Source organism: Notothenia rossii (assembly GCF_949606895.1).
Source record: "Notothenia rossii genome assembly, chromosome: 9".
In the NCBI taxonomy this organism is placed as follows: Eukaryota; Metazoa; Chordata; class Actinopteri; order Perciformes; family Nototheniidae; genus Notothenia; species Notothenia rossii.
In genome coordinates, this window is record NC_136907.1 from 16,855,626 (window position 1) to 16,878,622 (window position 22,997).

Below are 22,997 nucleotides of genomic sequence, written 5' to 3' on the forward strand. Positions count from 1 at the left end.
TTCTCTTCAAAAGGAAAAGTCTCACTGGAATCATTTTTGAAATATTCAAAACACTTTAATACATCAAACGAAAACAAGTAATACATCAGAGGCGTAAAAAATACAGAAGACATCTTTGAGGGGTTCCCACTACTGATCAAAATAAAACAAGCTATTTCTAGCACAAGAGCTCTCTCTGCTGGAGGAAAACAGTTTTGCTGTACAAAGCTCAGTTTAGTTTGTCCGTTGAAGCGGCAAGCAGAGCGGTAACTTAAAGCCTTTTCAGTCAGAAATCAATTATTGTTACACTGAAGTTGGAACATGCACAGATTGAGAAGGTAACATTTGAACGCTGCTGCAGTAACACTTGAACAAAACGCATAACGCACAAGAGGACAAAATGTATTGCTTTAAGAAATGGTAGAAACTAAAAGAATCTTTTTTTTTTTGTTATGTATTTTTTTTTTTTACATAAAAACATATAAAAGTTTAATTATAATAGGGAATTCCAACATTTATAAAACTTTACAACACAATATAATAGTAACCATTTGGTCTCAGATTAGTTTATGGAGCTGCAAAAATATTCAGTCAAAGGAAAACAACCAAAGGGTTTCCCCACCAGCTTCTGACCTTTTAAAGATCACAACCTCATACAAAAATATCAAAAACAGGAGAAAAATGTAACTGTTGATATAGTGAGAGACTGAAAGTGCCTAAAAATGTAATTGTAGGTGGGGAGGCTGTCATGTGAGACCTTTTTTAAACTGTTTAAAAGGTTGAACAGGTAGCTTTAAACATTTTGGAAATTGAATGAAAATGAAGTCGAGCTGATTAAAAATAAATGAACACTCTTTCGAGGTTCTGCTGGTGTTTGTCTCCCCTCTGCTGGTCTGAGTCATGGTGATGGATGATGTGATCTGATTTGAAGGAAAGTGTAAATGTCCTGTAAAGACATTTAGTTTGTGATTGTCATTTAGGTCAAAGCACAGGGTAAGCTTTGGAAAAAAGCACTGAGTGGGGTTTAGGATTTTGTATTTCTAAAATCAACAGGTATCCTCAAAGGAAGTATTTTAGTTTAGCTGCAGCAGATGGAGCCAAACAACTCCAGAATAACTGCCTCCTCTGCAGGCCTGCCTCTTTATAACGGGAACTGTTTTGGTACGTGGCGGAGAGCCCAATCAGGGGCGGGATCCTCCAACAACGAGGCTCTAAAGCCAAGCTCTTCTTCCAGAGACTTATGGGTTCAACACACGTGTAAAAACAACTCAGATAATGATCGTGAAGTCACGCATTTACAGTTGTGGTCAAAAGTTTACATACATTTGTAAAGAACATGTATTTCATGACAGTCTTGACTTTTCAATAATTTCTACAACTCTTATTTTTCTGTGATGATTGGAGCACATACCCCTTAAAAATCACAAAAATAAAAGAACCAAACTTAATGATTTTTGTTTCGTGACAAAGTAGTATGTGCTCCAATCACTCTATCACAGAAAAATAAGAGTTGTAGAAATTATTGAAAAGTCAAACTTTTGACCACACCTGTACATTATGATAAGGTTAGTAGTTAAGCTAACTAACATGTGCAGGCTGGTATGATTTACCACATCTGACCAATAATAAGATCAGATAACCTTTTATTATCCCAAATGTCCAGACTTTTAGCTTGCCTGGATGCTTGATTGTATAATTGACCATTTAAAGAAGATGAGTGAAAGGCCTCAGTGATCTGTTACTGATGTATTTAGTCTTGAAACGGGTGGAGAACCCCTTGAACTGAGACACAGCCAGTATTTGTACTCCATGGCTTCCTCTTCTTCGCTGCACCACCCTCAGTCTTCTTCTTTAGTTTTATTTAACAAAAAGGAAAACAGAATATAGTAAAATATGAGATGATTGGAGAGACGATGCTCTTGGTGGCTCTGGAGGAATCACTGCGACTCTGTTAGCACTTTGAGAGAAAGTCCTGCTGCCTTGGCGACGGACAGCGTTGCCGTGGCTCCGTGCGAGGGCCTGCCGCTCAGGTCCAGGTGTGTGTAGGTGTGTGTAGAGGTGTGTGTGTAGCTGTGTTTGGGCTGACAGGTGTCTCCGCGCTTGCTGGCGGTCTGCAGCGGGGGTAAGCGCGTGTGTGAGCGTGTGTGTGTCGGCGGAGACAGTGGGAGGTGTGTTGATGGAGAGCCGGGGGGCGGCGGCGGGGGGGAGCAGCCCGGGGAGGGGGGGAGCTGGTGCTGCTGGTACAGGCGGTGGCGGGTGGGAGAGGGGGAGGGGGAGAGGGAGGGGGGAGAGTCTATGGCACTTAAATCTGAAGAAGTTGGACTGGGACAGCCTCCTCCTTGAAGGTAGCGAATGCACTTCTTTTTCCTCCTAGGGACAGTCAGAGAGAGTTATCTGTGAATAGAGTGTGGATGGTAAACGTCAGCAGGCTGTAATGAAGATGCAGCATTCACACTGATGTCACAAACAGGAACACACACTGATGTCACAAACAGGAACACACACGGTCGTCACGAACAACACACGGTCGTCACGAACAACACACACGGTCGTCACGAACAACACACACGTATTAGTGACGAGCTCTGTACACTATGTCAATGAAGATACAAAAACACACAACAATATATTTATGGAGTTTTAGGATCCTGACTATTTTATAGATTTAAAATACATTAATTGGAAATATCAGTGGACTTCTACGTCTTTTAGTAGGGTAAAATAAAAGCAATACTGGTGTCAATCTAAAGAAAATACAACATTTTGTGATATTTGCTTATTTGATTTCTTGCTGAGAACATATTCATATTCATGTCTATGCCAAATGTGTGTTATTAAACTAGGGCCAGAAGGTTTAGCTTAGCTTAGCATAACGACTGGAGTCAGGGACATCTAGCCTAACCTGTCCAAAGTACAAAATGGCACCCATCAACCCCTTCACAAACTGACTGGTTAACATGTTGTATCTTGTTGGATTGAGAGAGATGTTAAAGCAACCTTTTTGGTTTGAAGGATTTCAACACGATAGAAGTAATCTAGGCCAACAACATTGGGGCCTCCTGGAGTTGTGTGAATTCTTTACATGAATGCTTGTGTTCCAGCTAAACAATTAAAAAAACTAAATGATAAGTGAGCTTTCAAGATGTTAGAAGGTGCATTTTTGAACTTTGGAAAGAGTCAGGCTAGCTGTTTCCAGGCTACATGCTATGAGGATTGCTGTAAAGGTCCCATGTCATGCTTTTCCGGTTATTACCCATCCCCAGCAAAGTCACAAACCCTCAAAGTACACCCTGTAGCGAGTAAACCTCTAACACAGGAAAGACCTGTCTATGCTGCCCCAGAACGCCTCGTTGGAGATTTCTCTTTTTCCATTGTTTACTTCTTGGATATAGTGACGTATTTCGGGTATAGTGACGTTACGTTACGTCCGCGGACCCGTTACGTTTGGACCAATCCCCGGACCTCCTCACACACACACACTCGGCGGGACGATGCGAGGCTCGCTGCTGCGAGGAGCGGGACAGTGTGAGCTGGCTCACATGGTGTGGGGTCGGCGAGACAGGGAGCACACACACAAACTCCCAGCCAGGCTGCGGGTGTGTGTTTCGGGCTGGGTTTCGCCGTGTAGGACAGAGAGTGAATACCGGTGAATACACATACTATACAGAGACGCTGTATGAGAAACCAATGTGAGTTTTGAAAATTGCACAATATAAATCTATTCTAGTAGACCTCAACAATGGAATTATGATCAGTAGAAATGGCCATGACATGGGACCTTTAATACTGTATTTAACTGCAGGGACTACCACTGAAATGGACATTTAATCACCTTAATGCAGTTTTTGTTGAGTGTCATGGTGGTAAACAATGAACACCTCATGAAATAAGATAATTGGATGATCCTCTAGTCGGCAGCAGACATATTGACTGTCTCTGAGCAGCGATGAGCTTCTCGAGGTGTTATACTCAGAGCGCAGCATCAAAGCAGTCAACAGGATCCCATGATCATTACCAGAATATGATATGAGTCACCGGGTCTAACCGCAAGGAAAGGCGCTAGGCCAAATTTAGAGAGGGGGGGGGGAGGCAGAGTGCGATAGAAAGTGATTTCTAAATGTCAGAGTTCACCATCAAAAGGCGCCTGTTACCGCATCGCATGAATGGAGAGAGTTGAAAGCAGATGGGCATGAGAACGCCGTCTAAATGCAAAGCTGCAAGGAGTGTGTGTGTGTGTGTGTGTGTGTGTGTGTGTGTGTGTGTGTGTGTGTGTGTGTGTGTGTGTGTGTGTGTGTGTGTGTGTGTGTGTGGAGCTGTGGTGATAAGGATATGCTGTAACCACATTCACCCCCCTTTGTTCTCTCAAAGTGAAACACAGTGAGATTTCCATGACGTGACGGCGGGGAAGACGCTGCGAGCTGCAGACCCCGACTCTGCAGAGAAGCTGCCCTCGCCTACTGTAAATCCTGAGACGAGACGAGACGGGGGACGGGGGGGGGGGCTTCTGATTTATAACGCATCATAACCATGTTTCTGATTCATTACAGAGAAACAGGTTGTTGCAATTTACAGGAAAAGTCAGGAATGAAAAACACTGGGGTCAATGTTGGAGTAAATACGTGTTGGTGAACAGCTCTGAAAGATACTTTATTAACTTTACACTAAACATTGTAAACCAGGTATTCTGTTTTTAACTTTATTTTTCTTTTAAGAATTTGAAACAAATTATTTCCAGCTTGTATTTAAAGCAGGAAAACTGAGAAATATGGTTTCCAGCATGATTTCATCAATTCAATTTTGCAATCTTGGTTACTGAAACACATTAGAGCTTTAGCTGTCATAGCTTCAATTACAACATTTGAATATTCTGTGAACGCACATGTACTGCAAGCTGGTAAACAAAAGCTGATTATTATGTATAGTGTCTACTATCCGAAGAATGTTTGACGATTATAACCTTTATTTTGTTTAAATGTCCCAGCCGAACTCTAACCTTTGTTTGACATTGCAATATCGAGTTGGACGTCCTTACTTTTACGACTCAGACATGTTCTGATTGAAATTATAATAATAAGGGTAAAAAAAAAATCAAAACAATATTTGAATGTTTCTCTCTGATATCACTCCCTTGCAGTACTTAAATGTTATTCCCTTTTAAATACATTGAGGGCCCGTATGCTGCAATGCAAGCTAACAGCAGCCCAAACTCACTCCGTCCTTTAAAGAGAATAATTAAAAACTTTATTTTGGTAACAAATGAAAGGGTTGTCTTCACCTGGGAAGCCTCACCTAATATCAGAGGAAACAGATTACTCTTCTATATTCAGCCAATTACTGACTGAGGGCGATATCATGTTGCTGCAAGAATGTTGGGATGGTTTGGTACTTATTTTCCAACCGTGTAAATGTGCATATACTACGTCTCTTCTATTACTATATAACTACATGTCTATGGCTATAAGGCTTACATTTGCAGAGCAACACGTAAGTGACAGACGACATGCAGAGAACAGGCTGCATTTCAAACTTTCTTTCAAGGCGGAGCTTGTCTTGAGGCAAACAATATCATTGGTTGAGATAATCAAAAGTGGGTTGTGCTTAGTAACTTGAGTATCAAAACAAAGCTTGAATGCTTGGTGAATTTGGAGGATACTGTTCACCTCTAGGGAAGCTCCGCCTTTGAGGAATGTTTGAATAACTGCCTCCATCAGAGGGAGGTGGTGCTCTGATGGACAGGTGGTTAGATGGGAGGAAAGATGGGGTTTGCCTGCTGGACGACGGCAGTGCGTTGCTATGGAGATGGTGGAGCTGGATGTTTGGTTACACACCTGCAGGGACCGCACCAGTCCGTTTGTTGGTTCAGGCCGAAGCGAGCCCGGCATTTCTTAGGAGAGCCCGGGTCTGAGCACAACGCACAGCATGCACATAACAAGATGGAGGAAAAGCAGAAGTAGAGAGGAGCAGAAGAAGAAGCAGAAGAGAGGAAAGAGGGTTAGAGAGGAGAGAGGTAAAGGAAGAGACACAAGAGCATGTCAGGAAGACAGAGAGGCGTCAGGTCAAACTGTTAGTAGCCGCTTTCAGCACAGCAAAACATCAACAACCACCAGAATAACCGCACAACAACAGACCCACACAACTGAGTCAAACAAGCAAGTCACACACCCTGGAAATAAGCTGTTAGGACGCACAGAGAGCAGGGGGGGGGGGGGGGGGTCGTGCTTTGACACTCTGTTTGTGCAGGAAGACTCAAGAGGTCAGCAAGCTTGATTTTTAGATCAACATTTCACTACTTTGTAGGAGGCTCATGTTTGCCCTCTATGGATAGCAACTGAAATAGCATCAGATTTTTTAGTAGAAAATCACCATTCATGTATAGAGTATTTATTATCTGCAAAGTTATTAGGCAGTGGAGCATAACTTTAGTTTGTGAGAAACACTGAACGTGACCTTACATTGGATCGTGAGCATTTTTCATGCTTTTGCATCGGTTGCCCATTCATCAGCGGAATATTGTTTTACAAATCTACTCTACGACATACCAGAGTTGCCTTTATTTAGTGTTACCATCATTTCATATTTGTTTAATTCAGCTTTACTGCCTAAAATGGCAACTTTCTCAATGTTGCTGCTACCTGCTAATGCTAGTTTCTACTACAGTGTTAGCATTAGCACTCAGGTACAGGGATTGCTCTTCTTTTGGAGGACTTCTGTGTGTGTTTTCATTGGTTGATATAACAGATTGGAAAGTCTTTATTTCTTCTTATATTATTATTATGTGTTGGCCAGGGAAAAAGGAAATGACCATGATGTCTGACATGTTAAACTTGCACAGCTGAGAGCAGGACAGAACATGTTGTTCTCTGGGGATTTAAGTGTTTATAATTCAGGTTAGGTGGAAAGCAGAGTGGGTGGTTTGACGTTAAAGACACATCCTGCCTCAGAGACACCATGATGTGGAGCTACAGAGCGCCAACGCAAGCTCAGACTCAACCCAATCCTCTTGAACAGTTGACAGTGTACATTTCTTTTTAGTTCGTAAATATAGAACTGTGCTTTCTGTCGGATCAGATACATATATTATTTATATGTTTACCTGTGTTGGAGTCCTGCAGCTTCTCCCTTTTTCTCCTCTTCTTTTTGCCCTGTGGGAGAAAAAACAAAAGAAATCCCCCCAATTAAATGAGACTGGTTCAGCTTTTAAAAATAATTATATTGCTATTAATTCAAAATCAAACACATTCTGTTGATCTGGCTTGAACTTTAAGATTGTGCAGCTGTTTTATAAACATCTATATGATTTTGTCTGAAAGGTTCCCAGTAAAAAAGAAATCTGGTTTTATCTTTTAATCTGCATTCACGGCTAGCTTAATATGTTTTTAAACCACCCTTGATTGCCTTTCCTCTTTATAGTGATAATATAGTCCCAAAGTGTATTCTTTGATCAACACAAATCTCCATCTTAAGTAACATTTGTATGTGACATGTAAATCCATAGGAAATAAAAAAGTGCAAAGTTAAAAGCGGCAACCAGCAACCAGGTCAAGCAACCATCTGTAATGCTCTACGAAAGCAAGAGAAAAAGCAGGAAAGATCAAAACAAAGTAGAAAAGATGTTGCATCCCTAATGTCGTTCATGCAAATTCTGATGAACCATCGCCAACAATGTCTCAACAATCTCATTCACATATTTGCCTTCATTTCCCGCTACCTCCAGGCTAATTGTAAAGTGAGTGTTGAGGTAAACATCAGAGTTGCTCAGGCAGGTTCTGTGATGGTGGAGTGAGGCCTCATATTGGGGGAGATGGAGGATGTGGGTGCAGAGATCCACCGCCTGCGCCTCCACGTCTGCCTCCTCCACTCGCTGTCAGCGTGTCTATGTGGTTACAACACAACTCCTCTTGCAACTGCTCTTCTCTGAAGCTTTGTGTCTGTGGGTGTACGTACGTGCGTGTGTGTGTGTGTGTGTGTGTGTGTGTGTGTGTGTGTGTGTGTGTGTGTGTGTGTGTGTGTGTGTGTGTGTGTGTGTGTGTGTGTGTGTGTGTGTGTGTGTGTGTGTGTGTGTTATGTTTGGGCTCGGAGGAGAAACCCTCCTGCGGGGGAGGTGTGTGGAACTTTGCTTCCTGCTTTGCTGGTAGGTCCACTAGTGTAGTCGTTTTTTTTTTAAACCCCAGGAGGAGAGGTGATGATGGTGATGGGGGGGGGGGGGGGGGGGGGTTTCTTTAGGCCAAGTGTCGTCATTACACAGTTTGTGTTTTCCTGTTCTTTATCGGACTTTGTCGCTCTGTGCCTAAGAGGAAGATTTTGGATTCATATTTTTGGTTTCTTTACACTCATGGAGTTGTGATTCAATAAGTGTACTTTACAACTATAACATTTAGAGCGATAATATATCAATATCCCGATATGAGACTAGATATCGTCTTCAATTTAAACCTACAATATCCTTGCATTATCAATATTGGGGTATTTGATCAATAATAGTGTGAAGTTTACCGTCTCCATATTGCCCAGCCATATTTAGAGCTGCAGAATGATCACATGAAAGTGACGGCTAAATGTTTGTCTTTAAGTTACAATGCCCCTACAGTAAAAATGTTAAAAACACGACTGTTGCCGTCAGTAAGCCACCATGTGTGGATGACACACAGGAGGACTCAGTCATGACATTTTTCCATTTGCAGTAATCATATCAGACAGCATCCACCGTGTTGTGCCGTGCGTAGAAAGCTCCATGCAAACAGCAATAGCTCCTATACACACAGTTTACTGGAGCTCTGGTTTATAACATATCAAAACATCATGAGGTTATCCAACTGTGAGCCTGGAATTCACTCTCTACGGAAACGGTTAAGACTTTAATCTTGAAGTATTTTCTCAGTAAACTTGCATGCTGCTGCGCAGTCAGATGCAACATTAAAGAGATAGAAACCAGATGAGACATTAGAGCTGAATCCGTGTGCATGTTTGTGACATGAAGCACTCGTTCAGAAGTTAGAGAACGTGTTATAAACCACAGCCCGAATAAAGTGTCACCATAACTCATGTGCCATGCCTGCCCGCCCACAGAGTTCAGCTCAGGTAGAGAGAAGACAGAAGAGCAGAGAGAAGCGTAGACAGGTAATCACTCGATCTAACGTCACTGAAAAGCAGCCTCTGTTGCAACCAAAGCCTTTACTTCACCTGATTATGACACAATTTGCTCCTCCTTTTCTGATAGAAAGTATTCATACATTTACTTAAACCTTCACATATTAGAAAAACAAATGACTACTATGTGAGAAAGTTGTGTTTCTGTACAACATGTGTTAAGCTTTACAAATAACAAAAATGAAGGTGCTGTATTTTAAAAGGGATGCCCACAACAAAAGTAGATACGAATCTAAGGCAGCGAGGCCAGCCATGCGGCCCTGCTCTCTGTTAGTGGAGCAAAGGGGGTTGATTTATACCTCTGTGTGATTCAGTGTTTTACACTAGTAGTCATAACCATGGCAACGTGCAAGACTTGGTGAAATGCTTTCAAAAGTGACCAATCAGATCTGCTTTTGCAGCTCATGTGAGGCTGGAGTGTGTGAGTCATTAAGATTTTTGGAAGTTGCATGCAAACTTTGCACAGGAATACCCACAACCCCTTTCATGCAGCTCGTCACATATTTTCCCACCACAGAGGCATAAATCCACCATAAGACGTGTCCCTACCCAATCAGCTTTACTCTTTTCCCCTGCGACCCCGCTAAGGCCCGCCTCCTGCAAGAGTTCAACAGCAAACTGACAGATCAGAGGCACACAGCAGCCCAGATACAGCACATCCCAAAACATTAGACTACAACACATGCACCACACAGGTTTGACTCGTATTCTGGGAGACTTATTTAATCATGCTATCAAAGTCTGTGCTATGTTTAAAGGCTTTTGACTGACAGGCCTGAGAGCCAATAATCATGCAGGTTGTTGAGACAGTAGCCAGTAAAGGAGATAGGTTTATTCATTTTTTTCAGTTTCGAGGTAAGAACAATACATATGATCAAACCCAGTTCAGGAAGTTATGGCTGATGAATACATCTCGTTTCATTTTGGTTTTATTGACAGGGAATCAAACCAGCGAGGAAGAAGTAAAGAGGCTGGACTGACTCCTGCTGTATGTTGCATCAAATGTTTTGTCCTTTTTATGATTTTGACAATTTGTATTCTTCTCAAAAGTAGCATTCTCCTTCCTTGAACTGCTTCATAATAATGTTATTATAATAATTTAACCTATCAATGTTAAAATGCCTCTCATGCTGTCTTACTCTTATTTTGAAAGCAACTTATTGGTGGTTATTTTCATTTGAAAGAAAATGAAAATCAGTTGTTGCATCCAAGGGGAAAATTGGATTGTAATACCACCACATGCAGCACAAATATTGTAGTTTTAATTACTTTAAAGGACACTTTTTTAGTAAGTAATTATTCAAAAGTAATGTAACAACATATATGATGATTAAATAAACTATAAGAGGTTATTAAACTACTTCATTTGTCATTTTAGTGTCCAAATGAGGTCTTTATTCTAAAAGGTGGCTCGCACTAGAGCCCAGGTATAGGAATCATGCCTTTTCCATAACAAGTGAGAGCGCCTCCTTTAGATCAACTTATCAGCTCAGAGAAGTTGTAGATGTAAAGATGAAGAGGAGAAAAGATGACGAGGCGTGGATAAGAAGTACTCACGTAGTTGTCTCTGGCAGACCAGGTGGGGTAGAGCTGCATGTGGAGTTGTCTCTCTTTCCGGGCCAACTCGTAGTATTTGGCCTGTTCCTCCCGGGTCAGTGCGTGCCACTGCAGACACACACAACAAGCAGAAATCAAGAGAGACACTATTAGTATATCCATTTCATAATAACACATTAGATATTTACATATGCCACTCCTGTTTCAAATAGTCAATCAAATAGTATTTATACATATATACCAATAATATATCTACATATACTTTCTATAAAAATAGTATGCAAAGGTGCAGCAGTCATTGAAGGGTTCAAACCTTTATGATTCGCCTCACATTTTATGTGAGCAATGGGGACATGCAGTGATCGTACCAGTGTGTGTGTCTCTACCTCTGCCCAGCTCCCGGCAAATTGAGCAAAACATAACATAGCATGTAATGCTACATAGGCCACGCCCACTTTCATCAATCATTATGACACTTTAGCTCTAAGTTTCCATAGAGCATGCGAAGTTGGGCGTTAAAATGCATTTAGCCTATATATCTCTGTCTGTACACACAAACTGGAAGATTGACAATAAAGTTGTCTCGATCTATTTCCACCAATACAAAAGGTTTCACAGTTGAGTACCATACACCATGATCTGCAGCTGGACTGTACCCATAGCATAACACGCTTCAATCTCTTATCATTCTTGTGGATCCCAGGTCCACCACTGTTGTTATGATTTAGCAGCACCAGTGTGTGAGGGGAGGGCAGATCACGTTACCACAGTCCTCTCATGTTCCTCATGTGTACAAATTACACACTGACCTGGAAACAGGATTAGTCTGCCTTCAGTTACGTGTGTGTGTGTGTGTGTGTGTGAGTGTGTGTGTGTGTGTTTGTGTGTGTGTGTGTGTGTGTGTGTGTGTGTGTCTGTGTGTGTGTGTGTGTGTGTGTTTCTGTGTGTGTGTGTGTGTGTGTGTGTGTGTGTGTGTGTGTGTGTGTGTGTGTGTGTGTGTGTGTGTGTGTGTGTGTGTGTGTGTGTGTGTGTGTGTGTGTGTGTGTGTGTGTGTGTGAGAAACTCTCACCCTTCGTCCCAGGATCTGGTTAATGGCGGCGCTCTCCTTTAATGTGCACTCTGCGATGACCTTCGCCCTCATCTCCTTCATGTAGAGCATGAAGGCGTTCAGGGGTTTCTTGATGACCGGCTTCTTGGGCTCCTTCTCCCGCTTGGCTTCCACCTGCGGCTTCCTGAGGACGGAGGAGGAAGAGAGTGTGGACGTTATATATAGCTACAGCCAGAAGACAAGATGTTACATTTTAGGTAGGGAGGATTAGAGAGGCTGCTATGTGGATGTTGTTATCATTGGATAGAACCATGCTTGCTGTTTCCCTGTTTCTAATCTATGTGCTAAGCTAAGCTAAGTGTCTCCCGGCTGTAGCTTCATATATCTAATGCGTTCTCCTCTTTAAACTTTCGGCATAAAGCGACATATTTTACAACATAACAAACTATTCCTATAGGGTGACATGCATGTCCTCTACAGTTGAAATTATGAGATTTCCTCATTTTTGTACACAATAATTCCTATTAAATGTACTGTATATCCAATTACTGAAATAGCTCAGTACCCTCCCCTGACTAGTCAAAATGTCTACTTGAGTTCATTAGCATGAAATAAAGTGAGTCAACTTTGCAATATACTAAATATTGCAACACAAAAGCAGCCATTTCTGCCTCAAATGATATAAAAATCCTGCTGGAAAAAAAAACTGAAGGATAATCAAACAAGGAAATGGTGAAGAGTTATGGAGAATGGAGGCAATACTTACATGTACATGCTCCTGTCATAATGATCGTGCTCCTGTTTGCCTGAAGGGGGCACTATGGCTGGGTGGGGGATCCCTGTGGGATGCATGCCTGATGGGCCAAGCATCAGAGAGTGAGGGAACCTGGTGGAGTTGAACAAACGAGACAGACAGAAAGCAACAAAAAAAAAGTTCAGGGAAATGCTTTGAGTCAGGGTCAGTGAGGAGGACGATGAGCGTTAAAGCAAGAGCGACTATTTTGGTAAGCAAAGAGCTTTAAAGCATGGAAAAGTCAATCGATTAAGAACCACATTGTACTCAAGATTCCTGCCTGTGTGAACAAAGGCTCTTAAAGCAGCAAACACAAATATTGGTTGATGGTATTTATGTTGAGCAAGGCACTTAGAATGTTTGATTTGTTTTTTTCTTATATCTTCAGTAAAGCTGTAACCATCTGTCACCACTAGAGGGCGTCATCGCATTACAGAGAGTGAACATATTGCTTCACACCTAGAGGCTGCCTTGTGTTGGAAGTACACTGACTGAATACAGACTTCACATCTTACATTTGCAATTAATAGTGTAACCATGCGCCATATGATCCAAATGACTTTAAGCATTATAGAACACCATTTTAGGAATTTTGTTCGAACCAAAGTCAAATAAGTATAACTGACGATAAAGCAGCAGCTGCTGGAGTGAGGATCTTATTTTCATATATGAACATTTTCATAGCGTTTGTTTTAAACCTGCATAGAGTAATGTTCCTCGGTGGGATTTACTGCACCTTACAGGTACTAGTAAACACAATTAACATCAGTAAGCAAAAAATAAGATTTGAAGATTGAGGATCCATATCATATGACTTGATTTGACTTTAATAAATTGATTTGACTTTTGATTTATTTAATAAAAAGTATACACTCCAGGTGGAAATGCCCACCTGCGTTTCACAATGCAGGTTTGAAACAAACTATATGAGAGGCTGTTTGAACGTCAGTGTCTGTGTGATGAGGCTGTATGTATGAGACAACAGACGAACTTGCAAAGCGTGCTGTGGCAAGAAAGCATTGGTCTGCTGCAAGCGCCGACTTACACTGTGACTGAGAGTAGAGTCACAGCTTGAGCAAAGAAAAACAAAACCCTGGCTGAACAATATAAAGACTCTGTAACTCTCTAAATCTCACAGCTGGATACAGAGGATCACACTTTTATATGAATTGTTTCTATGGGTCTCCTTGAAAAACTAACACTCTTGCTGCATGGGACAGCATAACAGGATGTCACACGTTAGTTTTAATGATAAGTGTCGTGGATCAGGAACACACAAAAAACAGATGTTAGTGATGGCAAGGTCAAAGAAACTAATATCCTGATGGTACTCAAGAGAGTGTGTTTCTGCAGCAGCGTCTAGCGTGGCCCGGCTCAGATTGCCTCGACTCGGCTTGTCTCCTAACTTCTGGCGTAACACTGAACTCGTCCTGTTTACAGCACACTGACTCCAATCGGACTTTATAACAGCAGCTGACCAATGAGAGCTGACATAGAAGCTGAACAGGGGAAACTCCTATTCAGGCATTTTGAAATGTGCTGTAAAAAGGAGAAGGTGATGCAGAGCGTAGCTTGTTGTTTTAGCTTTTTTTTACTTTCTTGGCTGCATCTGGCTTGGTCCGCCCAGCAGGCTACGATACCTGGAGTAGGAGGAGGCGCTGGAGAGGTTGGAGGAGTAGGGCTGCCTGAAGCCGCAGGGGGGGAGGGAGGGATAGACGGGCTGACTCTGCCTGCCACAGCACAGCAGAGGGGGAGACACGGCAACAGTGGGGCCTTTTAATTAGGTGCCTTTTAATAACAATTGTAATGTACATATCATTATTTGACTGTAGTATATTTCTATAGATTTCTGTAGCTTAGTGAGATTGTGTATTGTAGAGTATTCAATGTATTATTTTATTTGTATATCTATCTATCTGCTTTACAGGTGGAAAAGTGATAATCCTTCTGAGGATGTTTAGCCCTTAAGGTCAATTGGTTTCCACTACAGCTGCAATTATGAGATTTCCAACTTTTACACAATGTATCAGTTCCCATAAAATTCCTAGTATATTCAACAACTGAAACTGCGTCATCCCGACCCGATCTATTGAAGAATGAAGGTAGATTAGCATTAAAATAGTAACAGTAAGTGTAACTGTGAAATACATCAAACACCACATTTGAATTCATCATTGTGTTTGATCAACAAAACACTCATCACTTTTATCAACAATTTATCACCCCGTTTTGGTTTTTAAAACATTTAAAATCTCTTATCATTCGTGTGGATCCCAGTACCACCAGTCACTGTTGTTATGATTTAGCAAAGGTTTTGTTCTTAGTTCTGATATTTATTCATAGTCACAGTAATAATATTTAATACCTCATTTTCTCTACATGTTCATCTTATTTGTTGTCCTGTGACTCATGATGTTGATTATTTACAGCTTTCATAACTAGTTTGTCTTGTTTTTTAGTTTTCCACCTCTCCTGTTCAAGTATTTTAATATATATGCATTCAAATATGTGTATATATATTTTAATATATTTATAATTTGATTTGCCGTTTTTGTAAAATGCAAACAAACAAATAACTAATTACAATTTTAAAGATCACTGTTCAATAAAGTGAAATCTCATGGTTTAAGGCTTCCTTGCATCCATAGAAGTCTCTTTTTGAGAATATTCTGTGAAGCACGTCGGTGATTCCCCCCCGGAGAGTGTGTATCAGCACTGTTGACAGCTGTGTGTCAATACTTGGCTTACCGGGAACAGAAACACACACACTCACACACCACGGGAGGTCGAGGGTGGGGGTGGGATCATGTAAGCAAGGAGCCTTTGATATGTAGAAAAAAAACCACACTTCTACCTCCTGAGAGCCAATACCACCACCCCCCCCTTCAACTGACTCATCCCAGCAAATGCAAACACACGCACTCCAATCCACATTCAAACTATTGTTACGATCGTCATTATCACCACACACACTTCCTCCTTTTCTCCACTGCATCCCTCCTCTGGCTCCAGGAGGAGGCAGCGCTGCATGGACAGTGAAGCCCAGCAGCAGAGGCCTTCGGCGGGGAAGAGACTCAGAGATCCCTGGGCTCGGCTCCTGGAGGAATGACACTGTAATCCTGTTTTAACTGAGGTCCCACTACAACACGGGTCAGATTAAGGCAAACTAAACAACAAATCTGCTTTGTATCTCACGAGGAAGCTGCCCACACCATGTCTTATAATCCAGATATGCGTCAATCAATCCAAATCAGCGTGGTTTCATTTTGTTTACATTTAAAAACACCAGTGCTCTCACACACCATCGAACAGGTCGCAAATCATAATCTTTGCGGAAAACAGCCGCTCTTGAGCGTGACGCCACTCTCAAACAGAAAAAGAGCTCCTGTGTGACAGGCATGGCTGGACAGAGGTATTCTGGGAATGAGATGAAAAACAAGGCGACCTGCTCCATTGTGAAGCGCTTTGTGTCATTTCTTTGTTACATTTGGACTACAATTGACAAAGTAATTACATCCCAACAGACTGATAAGTCAAAGGTCATGAGTTTAAAAATGTCACTGAATGACGACAAAGACCAATAGCTGTCATGCTCGCAGTAACTGTTTGATCTGACACAGAAGACCCCAAAAAGACTGCCTTCCTGCTCTTCGTGTTTTTCATCATGTAGGACCAATAAGTGGGAAATAAACTAAAGCCATTCAATTTTTCTTAGTTTCTGGCCATGACTAGCCAAAGTAGAGAAAAGAGTTTAGTGGGTGGGCAGGGTTTTAAACGTGTCTCCAGTCAGTAGCTCTCTTTTTGAATTTGTCACACAACTACCGGTAGTTCTGTCACTTTTCGTGTGAACCACAGAGTGCAACACTATGAATGCCATCCAGAGAAGATTATCTGAAATTCTGGGCTGTTATCCCAGTATTTGAACAAAATCAAGTCTTCCCCCTTCTCTATGGAGACCAGCCCTTTTGCAGACGTCCGACATCACCTTAACAAACTAGCTTTTTTTCCCCCAGCACAACTGGATATGCACAGGAAAGAACAGGCTGTGCTACACTCTCACTCTGCTTTCGTTAATAGAAGTTAAAGAGGCTTCATAACACTCCCTTCAGCTCTCACTGTATTTAATAATGCAACATGTTTGTGAGACTCATGTTCTACAAGGCTGCATCCTCACAAAACAGCACAACACATCTGAAATAATTGCTGCGCTCCGCCTGGGCTGTAGCAACCAATCAGTGAACAGGCCCAGGAGACATGTGGAGGTGGTCATGGAGGAACAGGAGGAGATACCAGGCTAATAGTAAAAAGCAACAGAAAACAACAGTTTGACATTTACCACTTATTCTCTATGCCGGCCCCTCCTCCTCCTTTAACAAAGAAGCACACTACAAGGGGCCAAAACAAGCAGATAATCTGGGTTAAAGGAGATTAGCTATTAATAATATTTGTGGAAATCCATAGTGAAGTGTCTGAAAAAGATAAAACGCCTTTCAATCACAGACTTGAGAAATGTCTTGGGACACACAGCACGTCCTACAGAGACATAAACACACTTGGTATGTGTACAAACGCACAAAGTTTTTAAGCTTCCCTTCCAAATCTCCATGACATTTGATGTAAGCCTTTAACTGTTCCCGCAGGGGATTTTGTCCAGGCACAGATACTGTAGGTTGTAATAAATGGATTTGTGTTGATCCATAAATCAATGGACGTCTGACATTATGAGTTCACAATCAACCAGCATGACATCGCAAGCTCACGATCCACGCAGAATAGATGTAAACTCTTAATGGAATGACTTAATATGGAGCAGATGTCCCAATCTGCTGCTACTGCTTTATTATTACTATAAAGGAACTAACGGAAACATCAAGACAGGCTGAGATCCAAACAACATGTAGTGGATCAAAGCCAAAAACATGCACATTTTCATTTGCAATTATGTGGTTTTTGCTAGTTAAAGTAAGGCTGGAATCTTCCCAAACCCACCACATCTGGACGAATACTGCAAGTTACACATTTAGATATGAAGAATTCTCTATTTTAGGCAGGGGACAATATGAAAATGTAATGTGAAACTCATTACTCAAAAATCTTAAGAACTGCTTAAAATGTCACTGAGCAATACTGAAACAACGTAACATTACATTTAATCACTTCAATCATGCTACAAAATGTTTTTTAAACAACCTAAAATGAATCATAAATCACAAGTTCATCATGCACACATTACATTAGAATTCAAAGTAAGACTTAATTTTTCACTTCTATACTTTATAGCAAGTAAGATAACTTCTTTGATTCACTCAGGTGAGGATATTTACGATTATCTTGAAGTATGAAATTCAACCCTATTGTGATCGTTTTTTTATTTTTCAAACTTCTTCAGGGAACTTTCAATGATTCCAGGTCAAATGTGCTTTCAGAAGAAGTAAAAACATGCTTGTGACGACATGGATTAGCTCTTTTGATGCCTGTAATGCTATTCGTTTGTTACTCAAGACTATTTGAAGTTGACGTTTTTTCTGAATGTTTCTGTTGTCCACATTCCTTTACCAGATGCCACAAAAGTTGAAGTGAGATTCCCAAACACATGTGATCAAAGGAAGTGGCGTCCATTAAAAAAGAGACTTGGGTTAGCCCCTTTTGACATCATGTGAGACAGTGATGTATAATACACTAACCTGGGTCCACGTGTGTGTGTGTGTGTGTGTGTGTGTGTGTGTGTGTGTGTGTGTGTGTGTGTGTGTGTGTGTGTGTGTGTGTGTGTGTATGTGTGTATGTGTGTGTGTGTGTGTGTGTGTGTGTGTGTGTGTGTGTGTGTGTGTGTGTGTGTGTGTGTGTGTGTGTGTGTGTATATATGCAACAATGGGGAGATGACGACGATTAATAAGGTGATAGGACGGTAAAGGTGATTTGTGAAGATTATCAGAAGACCTTCTTTAGATGTTTGAGGGTTAGTTGTTAAATCAGATGTGAATTAATGGTGAAAATTCAGTTACAAGCTACTTAACAGCAGAAGTATATGTGTAGGCCTGGGGAAAAAGGATATTTTCATTATTGATGAAGAATTTTGTTCCCGTTTTCTTTCAATAAGATATAAAAAAGAAAAAAAACGACATACTTAAATTCAAACTTTACTCCAAAATGTAAAGATATTAAGGTTACTGTCACAGAAGAAAACCAGGAAAATCAAAAAGGAGCCTTTTAAAGAACACGAAAAAAGGATAAATCAATTATCAAATGTATTATATATTTTTTTTAAAGACTAGATTACTCAATTTTAAATATTTGTAGCTCTCATTTTTCATTATGTTAGAGAAAACATGGCGATTCCTTTAAAGTTAGGGAAGAGGTATACAGTAACAAGGTCATCACAGTACTGTACAGATATACCTGTGTGTGCGTGTGTGTGCTTGTGTGTGTGTGTGTGTGTGTGTGTGTGTGTGTGTGTGTGTGTGTGTGTGTGTGTGTGTGTGTGTGTGTGTGTGTGTGTATGTGTGAGACTCACCAGCCCATGGAGGGACTGATCTGTCCGACGCCGCCTGGAGGGAGGGAGTAATACCCCGAGAGGTCCTGGGACTGGTGCCTGTGAATGCCTGAAACACACACACAAAAACACACACACATATATATTAACATCCATGTAATCACTCTTTCCTGTGTTGTTTGTTTCCATCAGTTAAGACATCATAAGTACACACACACACACACACACACACACACACACCCACACACCCACACACCCACACACACACACACACACACACACACACACACACACACACACACACACACACACACACACACACACACACACACACACACACACACACACACACACACACTGAATAAATGATGCCGCATCTCCGGTTTTTGTTTTTTAAAACACAAACAAGTCAGGTCATGTCAGCGGCCCTCAGGCTGGCCCCGGGTTTGATGGGCTATTAGTGCTATTAGTAGTCTGGGAACCTGGTATTAAACACAAAGATGCTCTTAAAACAGATCACAGACCTCTGTTCCCATCCTTTGTGAACCTGTATGTGTGTTAATACAGTCTATGGTTAAACCCTATTTGCATTGAAAGCAGTGCGTATTTACAGGTTTTTTTAAACACTCGAAAACCCGTAAAAAACATAGGAGATGGACTCCTTTCCCATCGTGGTCGAGGGTCTCTTTTTATGCTGAGTCATGTTTGACATCTGGAAAAGAGGGATAGTGCAGAGAACTAGAGTTACTTATTTTCTGAAAATTATCCGGTATCTTTTTCAAACTCTCAAAACAACCATGATGATTGTATAGAAACACTTAGAAAATATAATTTTGATGAGGAGTTTGAATAAAAAATGTTTTATATATTGTCCATTAAATGTTTGGATTACTTAAAGCTAATTTGCTTTCAGTCCTGGAAAAACTAGGAAAATGTGCGTTTTCACCCGTGTGCCGATGCAGATAGGACTTAGAGCCGATAAATATCCACGATTACTGCAGAGTCATTTGTCCCGGTACTGAGAGCAGATTGTAACCGTTCCCAACGAAGACAAAAGCCAGATGTTACTGTGTTTTCCTCCATTGGTAAAGGGGATTTAGTGTGTCATGATGCTGTGTGTGAGTGTGTGCATGGGACCCTCCACGGGGCGCTGATGTCGCCAGTTGGTTTTCACTGGTTTACTCTACACAAGCGAAGTCCCCACATAAAAACACACACAGAGATACAGATAGACACACACACCCAAACAAACCATCTCGTATTCTTCAATTCTACTTTTAGCCATATTGTTTTCCATCAAAAAGACACACAGACTGCTTGACTCTGTGCCCTCATGAGTAAATATCCAGTCTCTCTCTGTCTCTGTCTTTGTGCCCTTCAAAGGAAGTCATTTGTCAACAGGCAGCACCTAGCACTTAGCGCGGCCAGGCTGCTAACCTGTGTTTGCAGCACAGGAATGCTGTAGATGACTGTAATTTGGCCGTGGCTCCGGGCCTGTTTCAGGACCCCGAGCCACTATAAATCTGGACGACAGGAATGTGACTGAGTCAGTCGACCTATCTCCGATCCTCCCTCCCTCTGACCCACCACGCCCTGCCTCCCTTTCTATCCTCTCCCATTCTCTTCTCTTCCTTCCATTCTTCCTTTCCCCTCTGCATCTCGACAAAGACAAGTTAATTGAGTGTCCAGTCAACAAAATATGTTTGTGCTTAGTCATTTATCTATCTAACCTTCATTGCATGTATTTAGTGTTTTAATAATGTGGCTATAAATCAGCTTTAAGCCAAACTCACTGAAGGCATGTTCACCAGACAAACATAACTACTGTAGCTAAGGGCTTTCACCTATAAGCATAGCATTTTCATTACTCTATAGATACAGTAAGTGATTAATCCATTCAAAAAGAAATACAGGAGAACTCAAAGAGTTTGAAGAGATTGCTGGCAACTTTCCATCACTGTTCCATCAGTATCATGTGAGACACATACAGTACATAAGGTTCAACATATAGAGGTCTTTATCAGGGTAAATTCCACTTATTACCAACAACAACAACAACAACAACAACAAACTGACAAAAGTTTTAGCCCAAAAAATAAGTGCAAGATTTTGTGTCTATAGAGCTGTGAAGAGCCATATATTTTCCCGGGACATCATTATATCATAAAACCTTTAAAGTATACGCTAAATTCACCACCCTTATTTGTGGCGGGGTATTTTTAAATGAAATAGAGGTGTGGTCCTGCCTCAGTGTTTAAACAGCAGTGCAGTATCTTTGCCTCTGCTTTTAAACTAGACTTTAGCACATGCTGTAAGCCATTTTCTTGTTTTGCCTGAGGGCTAATATCAGGCTGAATGTGCCCTTAGGGTTAGAAAATATGTTTCTGTCTGTGTTAATATTGAACAAGATAAAATAACTCAACAGATTGCCCCATTAAGCCATATATTATAGATATTACCCGTAAGGAATACTGATGAATGTATTCATAGTACAGTATTGTACATTTTAGTTTTACATTCTGTCCACGGTTTTCTATTTAACATGTACAAGGTTTATTTTTTTATTGCATTTTACTTGCACTATTTGATGTATTTTTCTTTCAATGTCTTAATTGTATTGCATGTTGCACTGTTGGAGTACGCTATAGCTGTTATGCATATGAAAATAAAGCCTTTGAACGCCATTAGTAACAATGACAACTTGTTTTGATACAGAGGGTGTTTCTCAATGTCTAGGAAGGCTCCTCCAGAGCCACTATTTCAAGGATGCTACGTCATCGAGTCCCGCCGAAGGACTGTTCCAATGTCCAGGCTCCTTGGAATTCTACCAAGCGTCCTTCGTAGCGAGACATTTCGAGGCTTCACATGTGTATCCTCCACGGTCTTAAAATCCCCACAATGCTTTGCGCACGGACTAATTTCCCAAAATCTGTGGCGGAAAATTTAAGGCGGGGCCTCTCATATGACGCACACCTGCACACTTGCTCGCCTGTTCCACTCTTCGTTTTCCGAATGCCAGGAAGGATTCTTGCCTAGCTTCTGAATGAAGTGACACGGAAGACATGTCCTACCAAGGAAGCGTCCTCGACATTGAGAAACATCCTGAGATGGAGAACTTTGCATCCTTTTTCGAAATCCGCCATGTTCCTTGAAATGACTGTACGATCAAGATCAAAACAAACGCATGTTAATTTAACTGTTAATCGGTCACACTTGCATTTGAAGGAAACGTTGTGCTGGTTTCGGTAAGTCACGTTTGTATGCAGCCGTGTTTGCTGTTGGGAAACCTGCAGGGGAAAACGAGCAGCAGTAATGGGGTAGTTTTCTTTGGAATGCCCCTTTTAAAGCAGCCATCTAATGACAGCTAACGCAACTATCTCACGCTCTCCATGTCAGAGTCTCGGGAAACAACTTAAAAGGGAAACCATTTGAGTCAAACCGGCTCTGCGTGAGCTCGGTATCAGAACGTGGCATGTTCAATAAGAGTCGAAGAGCTGAAAATAGCATTCCTGCACTGATAATGTGCTGTGGTGGTTACAACCACTGAGAGTGAAAGTGCTGCAGCATCTGAGCATTAAAATGACTTGACATTCAGCCTGTGTGGTGTACATAAAAGAGCCCAAGACCAGAAGAAACTTTGTAGTGTTTGGTTACAGTAAGAGCGGTAATGAGTGCTACATTAGTACAGGAACTTTTGTTAAGAGCAAACAATCAAAAGACCCAGTAAAAGCTAAACTTGTTTTTGTACAGTGCAAAACAACAGATTATGAAAAGCCATGTCTATTATGACTCTTAGTATGTGCCTTATAATTCATCATATTTCATTTACAATACAGTCTCCCTTTTTCTTCATGCTGATTTAAATAGAGTGACTCACTCTCCCAATCAGTCATCTGAAGAGAAAAAATAAAGGTGTTTTTTTTACTTTCGTAAAAAATTTACTTAATGAGAAAGTTACTTTCAGGAAGTATGGTCTTAATCAA

General features: G+C 41.2%; 1 protein-coding gene across 15 annotated transcripts in view; it reads right to left on the reverse strand.

Annotated features, from left to right (window-relative positions):
- Positions 1 to 30: 30 nt before the first annotated feature.
- Positions 31 to 22,997, reverse strand: part of tcf7 (transcription factor 7) — a 68,818-nt gene continuing 45,851 nt past the window's right edge. For 2 of the 15 annotated variants that reach the window (XM_079651204.1, XM_079651205.1), the window contains exons 5-13: positions 19,036 to 19,123; positions 14,120 to 14,254; positions 12,498 to 12,617; positions 11,753 to 11,915; positions 10,684 to 10,791; positions 9,676 to 9,723; positions 7,073 to 7,121; positions 5,808 to 5,880; positions 31 to 2,349 (exon numbers count right to left, since the gene is read on the reverse strand). In XM_079651204.1, the coding sequence (XP_079507330.1) occupies positions 1,917 to 2,349; positions 5,808 to 5,880; positions 7,073 to 7,121; positions 9,676 to 9,723; positions 10,684 to 10,791; positions 11,753 to 11,915; positions 12,498 to 12,617; positions 14,120 to 14,254; positions 19,036 to 19,123 (1,217 nt within the window). In that variant the 3' untranslated portion in view covers positions 31 to 1,916. Of the gene's footprint in view, positions 2,374 to 5,807; positions 5,881 to 7,072; positions 7,122 to 9,675; positions 9,724 to 10,683; positions 10,792 to 11,752; positions 11,916 to 12,497; positions 12,618 to 14,119; positions 14,255 to 19,035; positions 19,124 to 22,997 lie in introns of all 15 variants that reach the window. The other 13 variants (XM_079651213.1, XM_079651212.1, XM_079651211.1 and 10 more) reach the window with 13 other exon arrangements.